This window comes from Ursus maritimus, unplaced genomic scaffold (assembly GCF_017311325.1).
Source record: "Ursus maritimus isolate PB19 unplaced genomic scaffold, ASM1731132v1 scaffold_24, whole genome shotgun sequence".
Lineage (NCBI taxonomy): Eukaryota > Metazoa > Chordata > Mammalia > Carnivora > Ursidae > Ursus > Ursus maritimus.
The window spans coordinates 11199945-11222820 of NW_024424897.1; the positions used below are offsets into that span (position 1 = coordinate 11199945).

At 36.6% G+C, this 22876-nt stretch overlaps 1 protein-coding gene across 8 annotated transcripts in view; it reads left to right on the forward strand.

The window, feature by feature from the left end:
- ABCA9 (ATP binding cassette subfamily A member 9) overlaps positions 1 to 22876 on the forward strand; it is a 68075-nt gene that overhangs the window by 17053 nt on the left and 28146 nt on the right. For 7 of the 8 annotated variants that reach the window (XM_040640327.1, XM_040640326.1, XM_040640324.1 and 4 more), the window contains 15 exons: positions 564 to 728; positions 1291 to 1394; positions 1984 to 2210; positions 10768 to 10909; positions 11167 to 11352; positions 12213 to 12360; positions 12766 to 12934; positions 13543 to 13604; positions 14367 to 14477; positions 14896 to 15071; positions 15273 to 15392; positions 15607 to 15745; positions 16398 to 16488; positions 18881 to 19020; positions 21794 to 21913. In XM_040640327.1, the coding sequence (XP_040496261.1) occupies positions 564 to 728; positions 1291 to 1394; positions 1984 to 2210; positions 10768 to 10909; positions 11167 to 11352; positions 12213 to 12360; positions 12766 to 12934; positions 13543 to 13604; positions 14367 to 14477; positions 14896 to 15071; positions 15273 to 15392; positions 15607 to 15745; positions 16398 to 16488; positions 18881 to 19020; positions 21794 to 21913 (2100 nt within the window). The remainder of the gene's footprint in view (positions 1 to 563; positions 729 to 1290; positions 1395 to 1983; positions 2211 to 10767; positions 10910 to 11166; positions 11353 to 12212; positions 12361 to 12765; positions 12935 to 13542; positions 13605 to 14366; positions 14478 to 14895; positions 15072 to 15272; positions 15393 to 15606; positions 15746 to 16397; positions 16489 to 18880; positions 19021 to 21793; positions 21914 to 22876) is intronic. The other variant, XM_040640330.1, reaches the window with a different exon arrangement.

Sequence of the window (22876 nt, forward strand, 5' to 3'; positions counted from 1 at the left end):
GCGTGACAATTGCACTAGAAGCATGCGTCCATCAGAATCCAGGCTGCAGGGAATTAGTGGTTTAAGTGGCCTGGGTTTGGTCAGTAACAGTCATTAATTCACATGATATCTTGTGGATATCTTGAAAAACTGTTCTCCAAATTTAACAAATTTATGTTGTCTTCGGAGGTTTGGCCACATTGACACCATGGTCACATGAAAATATGTATTATAATTATAGGATATATTTCCACTTTGGATAGGTCTGTGTATTGCTAGGGGTATTGCTGGTATAGTAGTGGTATTGCTATTATTCCAAATTCAATGCTTTAAATCATCAGTTTAAAAGTTTATTTGGAAGGGCATGATCTATTTGTAATAAAAGTGATTGCCACATAACTCCGATTTTTATCTACTATTTCAGACACTCCCCCCTCGTATGAGTCTCTTATTTAGGACCAGCCCTGCCTTTAGTCAATAAAGAGCTTTAACATAAATTATTTTAATATAATTGAATATGGCCTGCTGTCGTTGGATCACATAGAAATCTTACTTATTAGCTACTTCTTTCTTTCACATGCCAGGAAGAACAATCATGGGGTGGCCAGATGAGAAAAGCATGGACGATTTGGATTTAAACTACTCTATAGATGCAGTGAAAGTCATCTTTAATGATACCTTCTCATATCATTTGAAGTTTTTCTGGGGAGGGAGAATCCCCAAGATGAAGGAACACAGAGACCATTCAGGTAACTTTCCAACTAAAAGGTGGTTTTTCTGCTATTATACCATTAGCCACTAGAGGGCACATGTGATCGCTGAAGTCAACACAAACATATGCTGGGTGTACTTAATTTCTGAACATAAATGAGATTCATTCTTATTTAAATAAAGCCTGTGTTCTTAAGCATGTTGTTTTATTAAGAAATTACATTTGCTATTATTCCTGTGCTATTCCTAAATATAACCTGAAGGAAAGATTCTTGCTCATTGATTCCCAAACGTTTAAAAATATGTAGTGCTTTCTTGGCAAAAGCAACAGAAGAACAAAGCTCAAATAAGCATTCTTGGCTAAGTCAGAGAAAGGTAAGATTGAATGAAAATTCTTGATAACGGTCTTAACAACAATCATCAAGCAATTCTGGTGTATTCTTCTTGGGTGTGCTCTTCAAACCTTACCAGAGAAGTTTTACCATACACTGTATTATTGGGGACTTGTAGTGCATTTGGAAACATTAGAAGTTTTGATTTTACCTATAACCAAAATCGTCTCATCCCATCAAAAATGGTTGTGCTCTTCTTTTATGAAAGCTCATTGTCAAGTGATGGATGAAAAAATCACATGTGAAGGTTCAATGTTCTGGGAGAAAGGCTTTGTGGCTTTTCAAGCTGCCATTAATGCTGCTATCATAGAAGTGAGTATTAGTTAAAAAAACTAATTGCATTGTAAATTACATTTTAATGCATTTTGATATAATGGATTGCCCTACCTTAGCATTTAATTAATTGAGTCACTTAATTTATTTGGCACAATACACTGAGCAACTGATAATGTAAATCATTACACTAAGCACTGAGGATCAAGAAATAAGTAGAACACAGGTACTTTTCTCCAGGGATCCTGGATAGTGAGGGGACAGAAACATGGATATGAAGTCACAATAAGAATTCGGGTCTTATCATGGAATTATACATGCCGTGCAAAGCAAACAATGAAGCAGAAGATACTCTGATGAGAAATATCAGAGAAGATGACTAACTGAAGCAACATTTCAGTCGTGCCTTCAAGCATGAGTAAAATTATGTCCAGTGAAGATGGTAAATAGGAATGTTCTAAGGAGTCAGGACAGAACTTGGAGTGTTTCAGGAACTGCAAGGGGCCAGATCATGATGAACATATATATTTAAATGTGGAAAGCACATAATTTCTTATAGCTGAGAGAAAATACACAAGGTTATAATTGGCATGATGATAACAGCGTGTTCACTGATACCTTCCCTTAGATCACAACAAATCACTCAGTGATGGAAGAGCTGATGTCAATTACTGGTATAAATATGAAGATATTACCTTTTGTTGCCCAAGCTGGAGTTGCGACTGACTTTTTCATATTCTTCTGCATTATTTCTTTTTCTGCTTTCATTTACTATGTATCAGTCAATGTTACACAAGAAAGACAATACATTAAGTCATTGATGATGATGATGGGCCTTCGAGAGTCAGCATTCTGGTAAGTTACATGGCCACAATCTATCACGCAACATAGGTAAACACAGCAAGCTAGCTGGTTGGACTCCTTAAGCCTAGGAAGTATCGTATTTAAACTTGATTCTTTCCTAAAGCAGTGCATTATAAATGAATGGAAAAGATTCAAGTAAGCCTGGTAAATGAAACTTTTCATACTTCTTTAAATTAAAGAAAGCCTGATCTCATAGATGTCTGCTGATACCCAAGTCACTAAGAAATAAAAATGATGACTCTCGGTCACTAGTTGCTAGACATGAGTGCACCCAAATATGTAAGAACTTAAGGTTTCTAATGTTCGATTTAATATACATTTCAGATATTTTGTGAGATTGGCTGGTTGATACAGCCCTCGCATTGAATGAATCATCACTCTAATGACACTGATGGAAAAAAATCCTGTTATACTCTTTCAGCACAGACCTTCCTTAGTGGAAGACTAACAGAGTGTTGAGAACACAATCCTGGGAGGCAAGAAGCCATGGGTCTTCTCCATCTGAGCACTACCACTCCAAACAAGCTACTTAATTTCTTAAAACTCAGTCTCCTTTTCTGTAAAACATTGGTAATGGCATCTATCTCTCATTGGCCATGGAGATTAAAGAAGGGAATGTATTTAAAGTGCTTTGCATTGAGCTTAACAAAAATTAAACACTCAATATTAGATGACAGTTGATAGAAATTTGGGAAGGGTCAGAGTCTGAGAGGACAATAGATGTGAGTTAAGAAACCAAGGAGTGAGGGATGCCTGCATGGCTCAGTTGGTTAAGCATCTGCCTTGAGCTCAGGTCATGATCCCAGGGTCCTGGGATCGAACCCCTCATCAGGTTCCCTGCTCAGCCAGGAGCCTGCTTCTCCCTCTCCTGCTCCCCTTGCTTGTGCTCTCTCTCTCTCTGTCAAATAAATAAATAAAATCTTAAAAAACAAACAAACAAACAACAACAACAACAACAAGAAACCAAGGAGTGAATCCCAACTAGCAACAAAAATATTTAATGAGTTTAGCCAAGGGATGTATTTGAGATATAGAATAGTAAAAGCATGAGTTCTGGACTGAAAAAGTCATGGCTTGAATTTGGTTTCTTTATTTTCTTTTTTTTAAGATTTTATTTATTTATTTGACAGAGAAAGAGACAGCCAGTGAGAGAAGGAACACAAGCAGGGGGAGTGGGAGAGGAAGAAGCAGCCTCCCAGCAGAGGAACCTCATGCGGGGCTCAATCCCATAATGCCCAGGATCAAGCCCTGAGCCAAAGGCAGACGCTTAACGACTGAGCCACCCAGGCGCCCCTGAATTTGGTTTCTTGACACACTGATGTTATTGTCAATGGTAAATGAGATTTCTAGAATGTATAGAATAGCTCTGGACATATGCCATATAGTTTTTAAAAGAATGTTAGGGGAGTCCAAGATGGTGGAGGAGTAGGAGACCTCAGTTTCATCTGGTCCCAGGAATTCAGCTAGATAGTTATCCAACCATTCTGAGCACCTATGAACTCAACTGGAGATCTAAGAAAAGAATTGATGCAAAACTACAAATAGAAAAGTGACCACTTTCTGCAAGACAGAATGACAAAATGGAAAAACTCACCTTGAAAAAGAGAACAAGAGGAAGTACTGACTGTCAGAAACCTAATCAGTATGGCTATAACCTAATCTGGCTATGGCTAGTCAGAACTAGAATTCAGAATAACGATTGTAAAGATACTAGCTGGGCTATAAAAAAAAAACATAGAAGACACTAGAGAATCCCTTTCTGAAGAAATAAAAGAACTAAAATCTAATCAAGTCAAAATCAAAAAGGCTATTAATGAGATGCAATAAAATATGGAGGCTCTAACTGCTAGGATAAATGAGGCAGAAGAGAGAATTAGTGATAAAGAATACAAAATGATGGAGAATAAAGAAGCTGAGAAAAAGAGAAATAAACAACTACTGGATCTCGAGGGGAAGAATTCAAGATATAAATGATACCATAAAGCAAAACAATATTAGAATAATGGGGGGAGGGCAAAAGGTATATTGGAGCAAATTAAAGCAGAGAACTTCCCTAATCTGGGGAAGGAAACAGGCATTCAAGTCCAGGAGGCACAGAGAAACCCCCTGAACAATCAGTTAAACTAGGTCAACACCCCAACATATAATAGTGAAAATTGCAAATCTCAGAGACAAAGAGAAAATCCTGAAAACAGCTCAGGACAAGAGGTCCTTAACCTACAAGGACCTACAAGAAACATTAGACTGGCAGCAAACCTATCCATAGAGACCTGGAAAGCCAGAAAGAAATGGCATCATATATTCAGAGTGCTAAATGGGAAAAATATGCAACCAAGAATACTTTATCCAGCTAGAATGCCATTTAAAATAGAAGAGACAAAAAGCTTCCAGGACAAACAGAAAGTAAAAGAATTTGTGAACACTAAATCAGCCCTGCAAGAAATTTAAAAAGGGATCCTTTAGGAGAAAATAGAGCCCAAAAGTAACATAGACCAGAAAGGAACAGAGACAATCTACAGAAACAGTGACTTTACAGGTACTATAATGGCACTAAATTCATATCTTTCAATAATTACTCTGAATGTAAATGGGCTAAATGCCCCAATCAAAAGACACAGGGTATCAGATTGGATTAAAAAAAAACAAGACCCATCGACATGTTGTTTGCAAAAGACTCATTTTAGATGCAAATACACCTCCAGATTGAGAGTAAGGGGATGGAAGACTATTTATCATGCTAATGGACATCAAAAGAAAGCTGAGGTGGCAATCCTTGTATCAGACAAATTAAATTTTAAACCAAAGACTGTAATAAGAGATGAGGAAGGACANCATTATATTAAAATTAAAGGGTCTATCCAACAAGAAGATCTAACAATTGTAAATATTTATGCTCCTGACATGGGAGCAGCCAATTATATAAGCCAATTAATAACAGAATTAAAGAAATGCATTGATTATAATACAAAAATAGTAGGGGACTTTAACACCCCTCTCACTGCAATGGACAGATCATCTAAGCAGAAAATCAACAAGGAAACAAGGGTTTTGAATGACACACTGGACCAGATGGACTTCACAGATATATTCAGAGCATTCCCTCCTAAAGTAAGAGAATTCATATTCTTCTCAAGAGCACATGGAACGTTCTCCCAAATAGACCACATCCTGGGTTACAAATCAGGTCTCAACTGGTACCAAAAGATTAGGATCATTCCCTGCATATTTTCAGACCACAATGCTTTGAAACTGGAACTCAATCACAAGAGGAAATTTGGAAAGAACTCAAATTCATGGAGGCTAAAGAACATTCTACTAAAGAATGAATAGGTCAACCAGGAAATTAAAGAAGATTTTTTAAAAAATCATGAAAACAAATGAAAATGAAAACACAACTGTTCAAAACTTTTGGGATGCAGCAAAGGCAGTCATAAGAGGGAAGTATATAGCAATATAAGGCTTATTCAAGAAACAAGAAATGTCTCAAATATACAACCTAACCTTACATCTAGAGGAGCTGGAGAAAGAACAGCAAATAAAGCTTAAACACAGCAGAAGATAATTAACAAAGATTAGGGCAGAATTGGGGCAACTGGGTGGCTCAGTCGGTTAAGCATCTGCCTTTGACTCAACTCATGATCCCAGGGTCCTGGGATCCAGCACCACGTCTGGCTCCCTGCTTAGCAGAGAGTCTATTTCTCCCTTCCTCTTTTCCTCTACCTCTCCCCTGCTCATGCTCTCTCTCTCTCTCTCTCAAATAAATAAAAATAAAAATCTTAAAAAAAAAGATTAGAGCAGAAATCAATGAAATAGAAATCAAAAGAACAGTAGAACAGATCAACAAAACAAGGAGCTGGTTCTTTGAAAGAATTAATAAGATTGATAAACCCCTGGCCAGACTTATCAAAAAGAAAAAAAGACCCAAATAAATAAAATCATGAAAGAAAGAGGAGACATCAAAACCAACCCTGAAGAAATACAAACAATTGTAAAAACAAACTAGGCAATCTGGAAGAAATAGGTGCATTCCTAGAGATGTATAACCTACCAAAACGGAAAGAGGAAGAAATAGAAAACCTGAATAGATCCATAACTAGCAAGGAAATTGAAGCAGTGATCAAAAATCTTCCAACAATAAAGAGTCCAGGGCCAGATGGCTTCTCAGCAGAATTCTACCAAACCTTTAAAGAAGAATTAATACCTATTCTTCTGAAGCTGTTTCAAAAAATTGAAATGCAAAGAAAACTTCCAAACTCTTTCTATGAGGCCAACATTACCTTGATCTTAAAACCAGACAAAGACCCCACCAAAAAGGAGAATTACAGACCAATATCCCTGATGAACATGGATGCGAAAATTCTCACCAAGATACTAGCCAATAGGATCCAACAGTACATTAGAAGGATTATTCATCACGATCACATGGGATTTACTCCTGGGCTGCAAGTGTGGTTCAATATCTGCAAATCAATCAATGTGATACACTATATTAATAAAAAAGGACAAGAACCATATAACCTTCTCAAAAGATGCAGAAAAATCATTTGACAAAGCACAGCATCCTTTCTTGATTAAAACTCTTCATGGTGTAGGGATAAAGGGAACATATATTAATATCATAAAAGCCATATATGAAAAGCCCGCAGTGAATATCACTCTCAATGGAGAAAAACTGAGAGCTTTTCTCCTAAGTAAGGAACATGGCAGGTATGTCCACTATCACCACTGTTGTTCAACATAGTACTAGAAGTCCTAACCTCAGCAATCAGACAACAAAAGAAAATAAAAGGCATCCAAATTGGCAAAGAAGAAGTCAAACTCTCTTCACAGATGACATGATACTCTATGTGGAAAACCCAAAAGACTCCACCCCAAAATTGCTAGAACTCATACAGGAATTCAACGAAGTGGCAGGACATAAAATCAATGCACAGAAAATAGGGGCGCCTGGGTGGCGCAGTAGTTAAGTGTCTGCCTTCGGCTCAGGGCGTGATCCCAGCATTCGGGATCGAGTCCCACATTGGGCTCCTCTGCTGGGAGCCTGCTTCTTCCTCTCCCACTCCCCTGCTGTGTTCCCTCTCTCGCTGGCTGTCTCTCTGTCACATAAATAAATAAAATCTTTTAAAAAAAAGAAATTAGTTGCATTTTTATACACTAACAATGAGACAGAAAAAAAGAGAAATTAAGGAGTTGATCCCATTTACAATTGCACCCAAAATCATAAGATACTTAGGAATAAATCTAATCAAAGAGGCAAAGGATCTGTACTCAGAAAACTATAGAACATTCATAAAAGAAAGGAAGACACAAAGAAATGGAAAAATGTTCCATGCTCATGAATTGGAAGAACAAATACTGTTAAAATGTCTATGCTCCCTAGAGCAATCTATACATTCGATGCAATCCCTATCAAAATACTATCAATTTTTTTTCACAGACCTGGAAGAAATAATCCTAAAATTTGTGTGGAACCAGAAAAGACCCCAAATAGCCAAAGGAATGTTGAAAAGGAAAACCAAGGCTGGTGGCATCACAATCCCAGACTTCAAGCTCTATTACAAAGCTGTAATCATTAAGACAGTATGGTACTGGCACAAAAATGGACACATAGATTAATGGAACAGAATAGAGAACCCAGAAATGGACCTTCTACTCTATGGTCAAATGATCTTCAACAAAGCAGGAAAGAATATCCAATGGAAAAAAGACAGTCTCTTCAACAAATAGTGTTGGGAAAATTGGACAGCCACATGCAGAAGAATGAAACTGGATCATTTTCATACACCACACACAAAAATAGACTCAAAATGTGTGAAAGACCTAAATGCAAGACAGGAATCCATCAAAATCCTAGAGGAGAACACAGGCAGTGAACTCTATGACCTTGGCTACAGCAACTTCTTGCTAGACACGTCTCCAAAGGTAAGGGAAACAAAGGCAAAAATGAACTATTGGGACTTCATCAACATAAAGGCTTTTGCACAGCAAAGGAAACAGTCGACAAAACCAAAAGTCAACCAAAAGAATGGCAGAAGATATTTGCAAATGTCTTATCAGATAAAGAGCTAACATCCAAAATCTATAAAGAGCTTATCAAACTCAACACCCAAAGAACAGGTAATCCAATCAAGAAATGGGCAGAAGACATGAACAGACATTTCTCCCAAGAAGACATACAAATGGCCAACAGACACATGAATAAATGCTCAACATCACTCAGCATCAGAGAAATACAAATCAAAACCACAATGAGCTACCACCTCACACCAGTCAAAATGGCTAAAATTAACAAGTCAGGAAACAACAGATGCTGGTGAGTTTGCAGAGAAAGGGGAACCCTCCTACACTGTTGGTGGGAATACAAGCTGGTGTAGACACTCTGGAAAACAGTATGGAGGGTCCTCAAAAAGTTGAAAATAGAACTACCCTATGACCCAGCAATTGCACTACTGGGTATTTACCCTAAGGATACAAATGTAGTGATCCGAAGGGGCACCTGCACCCCAATATTTATAGCAGCAATGTCCATAGTAGCCAAACTATGGAAAGAGCCCAGATGTCCATCAAAAGATGAATGGATAAGGAATATGTGTATATACAATGGAATACTACTCAGCCAACAAAAAACTGAAATCTTGCCATTTGCAATGACGTGGATAGAACTAGAAAGTATTTTGCTAAGTGAAATAAGTCAAACAGAGAAAGACAATTATCATACGATCTCACTCATATGTGGAATTTAAGAAACAAAACAGGATCATAGGGGAAGAGAGGAAAAAATAAAACAAGATGAAATCAGAGAGGGAGACAAACCATAAGAGACTCTTAATCATAGGACACAAACTGAAGGTTGCTGCAGGGAAGGGGAGTGGAGGGATGGGGTAAGTGGGTAATGGACAATAAGGAAGGCATGTGATGTAATGAGCATGGGGTGTTATATAAGACTGATGAATAACTGACCTCTACCTCTCAAACTAATAATACATTATATTTTAATAAATTGAATTTAAAAATAAAAAGTTTTAAAAAATTAAAAATAAATTAAAAATAAAAGGCACTGTTCAGTTGAATATGAAGACCCCACATTTTTAATGCTGCCAATTTAAACCAATTTATTTTTTTTTCCTCCAGAAATGTTCAATTAACTGAGTGCAAAAGTGGAGGAAATGGATTGCTGGTTTGGTCTAGAATGGGAGTTTTTTCTGGTGTCTCTTTGTATTAAAATTCTGGAGCTCAATGCTGAAGAAAATTTTGCTCACTATATTTTTTTTAAAATAGAAATCTACAGAGAGTCAAAGAAAAGTAAACAATATGATGAAGAGAGAAACCAAATAAATCCAATGAGGGAAGGTTAAAAAAATCAGGACTTTTCCCCCATAAGAAAAGGCTGTGACATTCTATTGATACCGCATATGAATGAAATTAAGAAGTTTATAGGACTCGGAGAGATGAACAATTTCAGATGAACAGACGTGATTGAGCAAAGGGCATCATTACAACTAGGCAAGACTTCCCAAAACATGATGGCGTTTTATACTTTGAAGGAAAGAAAGCTAAGTGTTCGTCATGGACTTGTTATAAACCAGTTGTCACATTAAACACATAACATACAACATTTCATTTAATTATCTTATTTTTCAATAGACATTAAGGAAATTTAAAGAGATTCAGTAACTACCTCTCAGATCATATAGTGACAATGTAGCACAGAAAACCGAACCTACATCTGTATGATTAGAAAGCTTGTTCTCTTTCCCCTATAAAAAGCTTTCTTCCTGTTTCTTTGGCATTGATAGCAAGAAAAACACATCTTTGTATCCATCTACCTTTCTGTATCTCTGTGTTCCTATGTCTATGTGTATATCTGATCTATACCTAATCTATATCTAATCATCTATATCAGGGGTCGGCAAACTATGACCCTTTTTTAACAATCTGCAAGCTAGGAATGGCTTTTATGAAAATGTCTAAAAAAATCAAAAGAACAATAATATTTTATGGCATATAATAGCTTATATGAAATTCAAATGTCATTGTCTACAAATAAATTGTTATTGGAACAGAGCCCAGTCATTTGCATGTTGTCCATGACTGCAAAGGCAGACTTCAGTAGTTGCAAGAGACCGAATGGTCCGAAAAGCCTAAAAGATTTACTATCTGGCTCATCAGAGAAAAAGTTTGCTGATCCCTGCTTCGTCATCTGTTTTTTGTCCATAGTGTTTATACTTTACTGAAAAGAAGTCCAGAATGGACACGTAGGTCGTAGATGTCTTCCCAGAAAACCGTTCCCAATTACCCTCATTATATGACTCAGTCTATTTCTTTTCTAATTTTGCAATTAGTTACCTACTTGATCTCTGTACTTGTTATTGCCTACCTTCTCCAGTAGCATACGAACTTTGGGGACAGAGACGTTTTTTAATCTCTTAGCTGTTATATTCCCTTTACGCTTGATAGAGGGTAAGCTTCCCAAATCATTTTCAGAGTAAATGCATAAATCAAGTGATAAAGTACCAGCCCTTGAACTGATGCTTAGTTTCTGTGCTAGGCTTTCCTGGGGTTTGATGTATGCTGGCTTCATCTTTATTGTGGCTACTTTGATGGCTCTTATTGTAAAATCCGCCCAAGTTGTCGTCCTAACTGGCTTCGTGGTGGTCTTCACCCTCTTTCTCCTCTATGGCCTGTCTTTGGTGAGTTGGTGAATTTAATATCTCTCTCTCTCTCTCTTTTTCTCTCTCTCAGAGAAACCTACCAGTCATTTCTCACTAATTCTGGTCACACCTCTTCTGTTTCTGTTTGCAGTATATGAGTATTTGCATGAGACAGTATTTGGAGGTGGGGGCGGAGGAATGGATGTTATGTATTTTTGTATTATGAAATTATTTCTATTATACTACTGATGATTCTCAGAGAATCATATACTACCTGAAGTTTTCTCTCCTCTCAGATAACTTTAGCTTTCCTGATGAGCGTGTTGATAAAGAAACCCTTCCTTACTGGGTTGGTTGTCTTTCTCCTTACTGTCTTTTGGGGGAGTCTGGGATTCACTGCATTGTACAGACATCTTCCTGCATTTTTGGAATGGACCTTATGTCTTCTTAGCCCTTTTGCTTTTACTGCTGGAATGGCCCAGGTAAGAGTTAATATAATTATTTCATTTTTTACAGAACATTAAAAAAATCCTCTCTGAGGAATACATGCTCTATGTTCTAAGCATCAAAATTCCCATCCACTTTTGTAAAGATATACATCTAAGGTATTGGGGAGGTTTTTTATTTTTCTCAGAGTAACTGGCTTTATTTTAAGTCACTAAATATATGTTGATACTCTATTACTGATGCTTTCAATGGGTTGTCCCAATGAACATTCTACTAATTAAGTGCACAGGAAACATGACCCTTGATATTATTGCAAGTATTTGAAAACCAGGAATTCAGAAGAAATAAATTTTTATTTTTAATTGGCCAGTTGTACATGAAACTGAACCTCTTCTCAGAAAGTTTAATTCTAAGTGTGACATCATAACCATAAAATGCTACATAAAAGGTTACATTATATGTAATGTAATTGTATCTCTGTAATTTCTATAATAAGAAATTATTCTTTTGTCTTCTGTTCAACCACTGAAGTACTTTTAGCCTTTCATGTTTTGACTTTCAAATAGTGTCCCCTTCCTAAATGTCCCCTTTGCCCCCACCCTACACCTGATGAAATCCTCAGGAAGCCCCTCCTTTGAGTTTTTACTTCCCAGAGGGTTTGCCTACTTCTGCCCATGGTCTCTAAGCCCTTAGTACCTACCTCCCCTAATTTCCCAAATTGCTTTGTAGTTAGATGGATTCACTGCTATGTCTTCCAATAGATTAGAGCTCTGTGAAGACAGGAGCCATGTTTTATTTATCTGTTCAATCCCAGTGGTCAGCAGAAATAAGACAATAAAAAGTCTTAATATTCTATTTATCCTTTTAAAATTCAATGTATGTATCTTTTTTCCAGCTTATACATTTGGACTTTGATGTGAATTCTAACATCCATTTGGATTCTTCAGACAACCCATACCTAATAATAGCTACTCTGTTCATGTTGGTTTTTGATGCTCTTCTGTATTTGGCTTTGACATTATATTTTGACAACATTTTGCCCAGTAAGTAGTAACCTAATGGTGATTCAATGCTGTTTCATTCAGTGCATTTCTTTAAAATAACAGTCGACAACATTTCGAATATAAATTATCAAGCATTTTTTTCCAAAATTTCTAAAATGAGCCCAACAGTATCCTGCACTTTGTTTATAGAATTGCTTTCTAAGATCTCATTCTACCACAATACTTTAAATTGTTTCTTGTTAAAAAGAGACACTTGCAAGAGATTAAGGATCATTATACTATTAATGCTTGTATTAGCGCTAGATGAAGAAAACTAGTGCTTGGTACTGGATCTTAAGGGTGTCTAAATGCTTCCCAAAGCAGTTGTCTTGACAAGCTGTCCTGTGGTCAGTAATCCTTAAAATGGTGACTGATGCAATGTTCCATTGCCTCCTGTCTGTGTAGCTGAATATGGACATCGACGTTCTCCTTGGTTTTTCATGAAATCCTCTTTTTGGTTTCAACACCAAAGGGCTGATCATGTGACTCTTGAGAATGAAACAGATTCAGATTCTTCACCCAACGACTCTTTTGAACCTGTGTCTCCAGAATTCCACGGGAAAGAAGCCATCAGGTAATAAGTAAATTACACGAAGTTGCAAATGGAGAACAGATAAGGGACGAGAGGTCTATCAGGCAAAACACAGACGTGACAAAGATTTCTTGGGTGCCTCTTTGTACCCACCTACATCCAAGCTGTTCCACTCATGAAAGACCACAATTATTGTTAAAAGCACTTTGTTTTCCCACATTGTCAGCATTTATATTTACGAATATCTTATTGCAGAACAACAAACATCAAGGAATAAATAATCTTCATATTCTCATTTTCTTTTTTTCCGTCTTCTTGGTGCTATTCTCTCTTTCTGTGCCTTCTCTCTTTATGACAGACACTGTCATTGTGTCCCTTGTCATTCTTCTCCTTTTCTCTGTAATTTACTCTGTCTCTCTCCTCTTTGCTTCCTGATGAAGAAGAGGAGAAGGAAGAGGCAGGTGATGCAGAAAAGGGGAGACAGGCATCCAGAGAGATAGGAAGAAAACCTAAATCAGGGTACTCATGCTGTGCATATCTTCGCTCTGAGAGCATGGATGTGTTTTATTCAATGCTGATTGCTTTGTTGATTTCTCAATTCTCTGTCTACTTCCACAATGTCCTTAAAACATTTTCCTCTCTTTTTTCAGGATAAGAAATCTTAAGAAAGAATACAGAAAAGGAAATCATGAAAAAGTGGAAGCCTTGAAAGGTAAAGAACTAACATCATTAATAACAAGGCTGTTCGATTTGGTGATTATGCCTCACTGTTGTACTGTCTTTGTGGGGATAAAGAACAGATATTCCAGACACCACAATTCTCCTTCATTTGAACACATCGTGTTTCCTTCTGAGTAAATGTAAAACCATAGAACAATTTGAGAAAGTCAGGGTGTACCATTGATACATTATAGGTCTGAAAGATGTAAGGCTGCATCATGAAGTTCTTTATTTTCAAATCATCACACTCCCTAATCCTAATAAATGAACTTTATTATAGTCAGCCTGTTTTTAATGACAAAACTGCCCTTATCCAAAAAAATTGTCAATTACATAAGAATATATCATGACAATGCTATAGCTATAAAGTGTGTATCACGGAAGATATAATTTTAAAGGGAAGAATTTGGGGATGGATTTTATTTTGAATATTGCTAGCCAAATACACCCATGCTGTAAGAAATTACAAAACTTTTGGAGGATGTGGGGCACCTCGGTAGCTCAGTTGGTGAAGTGGCGGACTCTTGATTTTGGCTCAGGTCATGAGCTCAGGGTCATGAGATCGAGCTCCACGTCCGGCTCCATACACTGCATGGAGTCTGCTTGAGATTCTCTCTCTTCCTCTCCCTTTGTCCCTCCCCCTGCTGTGCTCTCACTCTCTAAATAAAAAAATAAAATCTTAAAAAAAAATTTTTGGAGAATGTAAAGTTAATATGTAGGATCTGAGTAGGATTTTTTTTTGTAATAATGCCAGGTCTGGTATTTGACATATATGAAGGCCAGATCACTGCCCTCCTTGGTCACAGTGGAGCTGGGAAAACGACCCTGTTAAACATCCTCAGTGGACTGTCTGTCCCAACGTCAGGTGAGAAGATAATTACAGGCAAGAACATGAGCAAATGCATTAACTGTGCATTTCATTAGTTAATTCGTTTTGTTGGTTAATTTCAATCAGTAGTTTCATTAACTACTAGTCACATTCATGTACTTAAGAGACAAGTTTTACAACTTTCTTCAAGTTATTCTTTTAATAGATTTATGTTCCATTTATTTAGGAAAATCTTTGTGGTTTAAATATTTCAAGATAAGGAGCTTTATGAATGGGCCCTCCAACTGGTTCAGATGAATTGTGAACATTACATTTTCAGCCAATAGTGTATTCCATAGAGTTACTATGCTTCAAAGTCTCTAGCGTTTGACACACATTGTTTTTCACTTAAAAATATCTTAAATGAAGCATGGCATGTTATGCTGATGCTAACTGTCAACCTTCCTACTTCCAGGTTCGGTCACCATCTATAATCACAGCCTTTCGGAAATGGCTGACTTCGAAACCATCAGCAAGCTCACTGGAGTCTGTCCACAATCCAACGTGCAATTTGGCTTCCTCACTGTGAAAGAAAATCTCAGGCTCTTCGCTAAAATAAAAGGGATTCAGCCACATGAAGTGGAACGAGAGGTAGAGGAATATACGAGACGTCACACAGCCATGAACATGAAATTGTTTATCTAGAAAATTCTAAATGTATTTGTGTTATCTCTACATGGTTCATCATGGAAAGGATAAAAAGGCCCTTAGCAACGAACAGCAAAATGATTGTGTTTTTAAAACAAACATGCTGGGTTTTGGACTAAACATCCTTTCATTTTTTTTGGTTAGGTACAACAAGTATTAAGGGACTTGGAGATGGAAAATATTCAAGACATTCTTGCTCAAAATTTAAGCGGTGGACAAAAAAGGAAACTAACTTTTGGGATTGCCATTTTAGGAGACCCTCAAGTAAGTCAAGTCACAGTTACTAGTGAATTAGATTGAGGATTGTGGAACTCTTGTATTCCATCAGACCGAATTTGCAAAGGGTAAATGTAAAAGAACTGTTCAAATGAAAAATGAAGTAGTGAGATATTTCTCCCAAACACTTGTGCATATATATTGCTTTAAAAATTTGTTTACCTGAAAGGGGAAAATGACTTTATGTTCCCCTGCTATGCAGGTTTTGCTATTGGACGAACCAACTGCTGGGTCAGACCCTCTTTCAAGGCATCGAGTATGGAACCTCCTAAAAGAGAGGAAATCTGATAGAGTCATTCTCTTCAGTACCCAGTTCATGGATGAGGCTGACATCCTGGCTGGTGAATTTTTTTTTTTTTTTTAAGATACCACGTATAAGTGAGATTATACAGTATTTGTCTTTCCCTTTCTTTGGTTTATCTCACTTAGCCTAATACCTTCAAGTTCCATCCATGGCCTTTCATGGTGGTTCTTGGTTTTCTCTCATGTATCATAGTGAGAAATTAGGGACATGTGTGAGATATGTGTAGATAAGTTCCAACACATCTGCCCTGTGTGTGTGTGTGTGTGTGTGTGTGTGTGTGTGTGACTGTTGTGAAGACAGAGATTCTTGCTGTCATCCATTTGAACGTCCACATCTCCACGTACATTGTTCCATAGATGTATTCTGAGCCTATTGCAAAGCAACTCATTCGTTGTAAATATATAGCTTACTCTCAAATATATGTTATGTTTTATTCAGTAGGAATGTCAGTTGGCTTGAAACAGATTCCTCCATTGTATAATTTTTCTCAGCATACTAGAGAATAAGCTAACATATCATTTTAGTTATTAGATAACAAAGAAATTGGCTTACATATGACCAGAAGTAGAATGCAAATATTCTAGTGGGTCATGCTCCTAAAATGCATGATTTATTAATGGATTTGTTCTTTTATAAACAGTGAGAGAATAACCTCTTAATACAATGCATTGTTTTTCTTTTCTGCTTAGATAGGAAGGTGTTCATATCCAATGGGAGACTGAAGTGTGCAGGCTCTTCTCTATTCCTGAAGAAGAAATGGGGCATCGGCTACCATTTAAGGTACAACCTGTGTTGTTGGAGACATCTTAGAACATGTTGCAGACAAGAGATCTCAGTATTAGTATGTTAAAGTAGGCTACAAAATTATTAAATCCTTTCAAGAGTGCCATGTTAGAACACCACCACAACTGCTCTCTTTCTTAGCTAGAACGAAGGGCAGGTGGGATTGTAGACATGGAGACTACAAGAATGATTAAGCTAAGCTTAAACAACATTTTTGGAAAATATTTTCATGACACATTGTTTGCAAAGAGAAATTTAGTGACGTTCCAACCTTCTCTCATCATTTTTCCAAAGCTTCTTTTTGTTCATTGCAACAATTTCAAGTCTCCTGTTTTCCCTGACTTCATCTTCTCTCTCATTCTTTTCTATCTCCTTCTCTTCCTGATAGTAATTAATATCATTATTAATCATCATCATCATCATTATCATTATTATATTGTTTTATTAAGTAATGTCTATCACTTATTCCATGTTGGCTATGCTCTACGTTCTTGCTAAGATATTTACATATGGAATATTCATATAATCATATATAATCCTTCAGATAGCTGTAAGAAGATGGTATTGTTAGCCTTTGACATGTCAGGGAGTTTTAGTAATATGCCCAACTGCACATTATTTAAAGTGGTAGAATCTTTGGGCCAAGATTACAGGTGTGATATGAATCTCTTCCTATACTTCCTGCTAAAATATTAGTATTTCTTAAAAATAATTTAAGGTGCTTTATCCTCAGAGGTTAAATGTATTCCCTACGTTATATACTGAGGGTTTAATCTGATCAAATCTACCATTCCCTCATGATTGCTTGGTACAATCTAATTGAATCAATACCTTCCAACTAAAATGAACCACTCACTGTTTTCTAAGTATGTTCTGTGATTTAGTTGTCTTCTCTCTGCTCAAGGTAGGACCTCTGTTTGACATGTCCTCTTCCAATCCATTTTAACCAAGTTCAAATCTTATCCATTCTTGAAGGTCTTTTCTCAATATTTTCTCCTTTAATAAGCATCCTCCTTTCTGGAACGTGGGAAGCACTATTTTGAATCATTGCCTCAGGCAACTTAATTAACCGGTCTCTGATCCGCAATAATTTCATTTATATAATAGCGGTAATAATACCCACATTGCAGTTAAGGCTAAAAATATTGAATGAATGAATATTTGACAAGGTTCCAAGTGCTTAACTGACTTAACTTCCCTCTCCCTCATTTCTTTGATAATACGCTGCTTTGTATTACTGCTATGTTCCAAACTCCTCTTGGGAAGGTTCTGTATTCTTTCTGTTTAGAATCCTGGATCATGTATTGCATAGGCCTTGTAAACACAGAATAGTTTTATCTAAAATTGATTTTTTTAGGTTTGTGTCATCAAAGTGAAGTCCTCATCACTCGATAACCTCAGTAAATTTTAATGGATGTGACTAATAACGGTACTTCTAAAATCCAGTGATTTCATGAAGAACTTTACATGTTCTCACCAAGAAGACAGATCAGCTTTGACTTGAATAAATTTTGGACAACAAAAATTAGCTAACATATAGTGAGGGTTTACTTGGTGCAAGGCTCTGTGTGATCGCATGCATACTTTGTTTTTCTTTCTTTCGAAATTCTTTGAGAGCTGAGTCTTAGAACATTGATTGGAATTTTGATGGAAAATTGATGCCAGAAGACTTTTTTTTTTTATAATGATTTTTTATTATATTATGTTAGTCACCATACAGTACATCCCCGGTTTTCGATGTAAGGCTCGATGATTCATTAGTTGTGTATAACACCCAGTGCACCATGCAATATGTGCCCTCCTTACTACCCATCACCGGCCTATCCCATTCCCCCACCCCCCTCCCCTCTGTAGCCCTCAGTTTGTTTCTCATAGTCCATAGTCTCTCATGCCAGAAGACTTTAAGCCTGAGTTTTGGAACGTGGATCAGTGGGACATTAGGACCATGTTCTTAATGACTCTATCAAGTTACCCCTGTGTCTGTTTACCATGTTCAAGTCCTAGTTTTTACAAGACCCGTACTGTACTGCAAAGGGAAAATTCAAAGCAGAGCCTCGGGATAGATGGAGACAAAATCAGGTGTTTCCTCCACCTCACTCCAGCCAACATCCAGCTGAAGATCTCTTCCTCCAAATAATAATCCTTGAGTTATTATCCCTTATACTAGTGCCTCTAGATTATACAGTTTGGACTATATTAATTTGGACTATACTTGGACCATTTACTTCTAAGTCTTGCTTCTTCCACTAGATTATATATATATATATATATATATATATATATATATATATAGTCTCATAACTATTAATGAAGTGACAAACATACTAAGGTTGTTTGTAGAGATGGTGTTGGGTAAAAATAGCTTTAACATGCTCTTTTTAAATGTCAGTTTGCATCTGAATGAAATGTGTGATCCAGACAGTATAACATCACTTGTCAAACAGCACATCCCTGATGCCAAATTAACAGCACAAAGTGAAGAAAAGCTTGTATATATTTTGCCTTTGGAGAGGACAAACAAATTTCCAGGTAACAGAACATAAAGACCACAGAATGATTTATAACGAAGTTACTAACAATAACAGTGGCCTTGAGAATGACGGCTGACATCTTTATGCTTGCTAAGTGCATGGCATTGTGTGTAATCCTTTACTATTCCCCAGAGTTACTACTAATATCGGCCCCTGATATTATCCCCAGATCACTTATGAGTAAACTGAGGCAAAAGATGCTAAATATGCTTCAAGTGGCAATCTGGGCAGTTAAGAGATACAGAACCACATCAAGCTAAAATTAGGAATATTTGGGACATCTATTTCAGGAATGAATAAGAGCACCTGGTCTAGGCGAGGAGGGGGTCTGTGAAAACAGCATACAGTATTAAATAGGAGCTAAGGGACCGGTACACCACCACATGCAGAGAGTTTTATTATAAACACCATGGCAAAATGTCATAATCTAAGTAACTGAATAGTAATTACAATCAACCTGTATGTTGCCAAACATTCTAAACTCACAACTTTGCTGCAAATACAGGAGCCTGGAGGTTCATTGCCATTCCCACTTGTCTCCCTGGTCTCCCAATATGCTTTCATTTGCCAAGAGTTTTGAGGCAGATTGCATTTAAAAAAAAAAAAAAAGGTATAACCATAAAATGTGTTTACTTTGAGTTCAAGGAATTTGCCAGCTTTTAACGGAGGATAATGGCTCCTTGGCTGCCTGCTTGGATCAATAAGCCTGCCATAATCATGGTTCATAAGGAAATGTAGCACTAGACAGTAGGGTGCAGTGGTTGAAAGCCGGGATACTCAAGCCAGACTGGGTAGGTTCCAATCTCAGCAAGGTTGTTATGAGCTCCGTTATCTTGGACAGGTTATATTACCTTTCTGTACTTCAGTTTCCCTATTTGTAACAAGGGGATAATGATAGTACTAACTTTATAGGATTTTCATGAGGATTAAATGATTTAATATATTTAAATGTATTATTAAAGTATTAAAAATAAGCACAACCCCTGGAATCATACCTGATATAGAAGCTATGGTATTTCTTCAAGTCTAAGGCAGCCGTAGCTATAGGATATGTTACCAAGAAAGAAACAGAAAGAAATGATGCCACTGCTTACAATGATATACCAGCATTTATGATTCATGCTCATTACAAATACGGTAAAAGATGGTGAAATGTATTTATCTTAAAATCAGTGAGATAACTGCAGTCTTAAATGTGTGCACCATGTCTTTGATACACGTATATGTATGGAAACAGAAATCTTTATGAAACCCACAGAAGCAGAGTGTTACCTGATCATTGGTTAAATGCATTTCAAAGGGGAATGCACAATTTAAAGAAAGACTGAAAAAGAGCCAACATTTAGAACTCATTAGAAATTGTGACTACATCTGTATTTTTATTTATCTAACACCCCATTAAGATAGAAACCTTTAATTTCTCCTAATATTTGAATTAGTTTATCCTTTATTCTACTTCAAATTTTCCTGAACTGTCCCCAAATTATTCCCAGTATCTTTAAAAAAAAAACAAAACCTCAAAATGGCCTACTAATCCCTAGAAAGATCTACCTTCTTTTAAAAATTTTTTTGTAGCATGATGTCTTTTATTTTTTTATTTAAATTGAATTAATTAACATAGTGTATTATTAGTTTCAGAGGTAGAGTTCAGTAATTCATCAGTTGCATATAACACCCAGTGCTCATTACATCAAGTGCCTTCCTTAATGCCTATCACCTGGTTACCCCATCCCCCCACTCCCCTTCCCTCCAGCAACCCTCAGTGTGTTTCCTATAGTTAAGAGTCTCTTGCAGTTTGTCTCTCAAGACCTACCTTCTTTCAAGGCTCTTGTGTAATCATACCATGGTCAGAAGCTGGAAAAGAGAGATAGAGTAATGCAAAGTTACATACTTTGTCCTTTCCTTTAATTTAAATATTTCTCTAAACTAGGGAAGATTGTGCAGCACCTAATTACTTCTATAAACATTAGTTCTTTTGCATTTGTTATTCTACTGCCTACTAGTTATTCCTAAGAGCATTCTTCTCTCAGTTTTTGGAATAATATTTCTGAATTAATGGGGTTTTAAAATTTAATATTTCCTACCTTAGTCAGTTGGGGGTGCTATAACACATACCATAGATTAGGGGGCTTACAAACAGTCAACATTGATTTTTTGATGGTTCTGTATGCTGCGAAGTCCAAGATCTGGGTTCAGCACCTTTGGGTTCTAGTGAGATACCTCTTTGGGGTTGCAGAGTGCAGACTTCTCCTTGTATTCCCATATGGCAGGGAGCAGGGAGAGGAAGCCAGGTTTCCTGTGACTCTTTCAAAGGCATTAATCCCATTAATCAAAGCCCTGCCCTCAGGACCTCATCTAATCCTAATTACCTCCCAAAGCCCCCCTGCCTCCTAATACCATCACACCAGAGGGTAAGGTTTCCAACATATGGATTTATGGGAGACCACAAGCATTCAGTTCATTTATTACATTCCCCATAATCAAAGAGAATTAATTTTTTAAGCAGAATAAACAAAACATAATATTTCTTAAAGAACTCTGAATATGTAGCTTTCCAAGAATGAAACATAGATGATTACAATTTTATATTCAAGACGTGGAAACACATTGTATAGGTTACTTTAGAAATAAGAGAATGTCTATATCATAGCTTCGTTTCTTATGAATGCTTTTGGCCTATCATACATGTTCTCTATCGTTGAAAAATATAGTTACAAACAATCTCATTACAAATTATATTCTTCTAATGCATTTTTTTTGATGACTTTTAGATCTTTACAGAGATCTTGATAGATGCTCTAACCAGGGCATTGAGAATTATGGTGTTTCCATGACAACTTTGAATGAAGTGTTCTTGAAATTAGAAGGAAAATCAGCTATTGATGAATCAGGTAAAAAAAAAAAGAAGAAGAAGAAGAAGAAGAAGAAGAAACTTCAATTTTATCTTTCTGTAGAATATTCTATCTTGAAAATAAACTTTGAATGATAAGGTTGTATGCTTTTGGAGGTGCTCAGATTCCACTGGTCTTAGGAAACCTTAGAGCAGAGAAGAGATGTATTTCTGTCTCCTTCCCTTTTCTCCCAATGTTGGTCCCCCCTCTTAAATTCCCTATTTTGTACTATGCATTTTACTAAAGGTGTGGGATATAGCACTGAAAAAAACTAGGTTCTCATGGAGTAGACAATAAATATGTAATGTAAGTGTGATAGAGAGAAGGAAATTAGAATTGTATGTTGACAATTAACTTTTCTTATAACATTTAGAAGACGTTGTTCCAATGTCTTCAGGGTTCCATTGTTGCTATCAGAAGATTTGCTGTCAGTATAATTGCTATTCCTTGGAAAGTCCTCTCTACTTGACCTAAGATAATTCCTTGTTTCTGGTTTACTAACATCTTGCTTGGTTTACTCTTTACTATGTTCTTTTTTTTTCTTCCATTTTCTATCTTTTTATTGATTGAGTGGGTTTTTAAAAATACCTCTTTCCCTCTTTTATCCACTTTTGAAGTTCTATACTGTGGTTATGCTTAACTTTTTATATACATGTATTATAGCTTTCTAAAAGTCTAGAGTTGATCAGTTTCTATAGGCTTGTCTTCCAAAAGAGGTAACTTTTTTCTTGTTTTCAACCATGGCTACAGGAAAAAATATTGTCTCTACCAATTTCATATCCTTGGAAGGGGATGGGGAAGATTCTATATATACCAACTCTTCCACCTTACTCAGAAATACTGATAGTTTATCTTTTGCAATGACTAGATTTTTCTAGGCTAAATATGGGTTTCTTTTCATTGATTTACCTAGGATGAATTAAGTCCTTAAAGCTATAGACACAAAGCGTTAGAAAAGAAAAT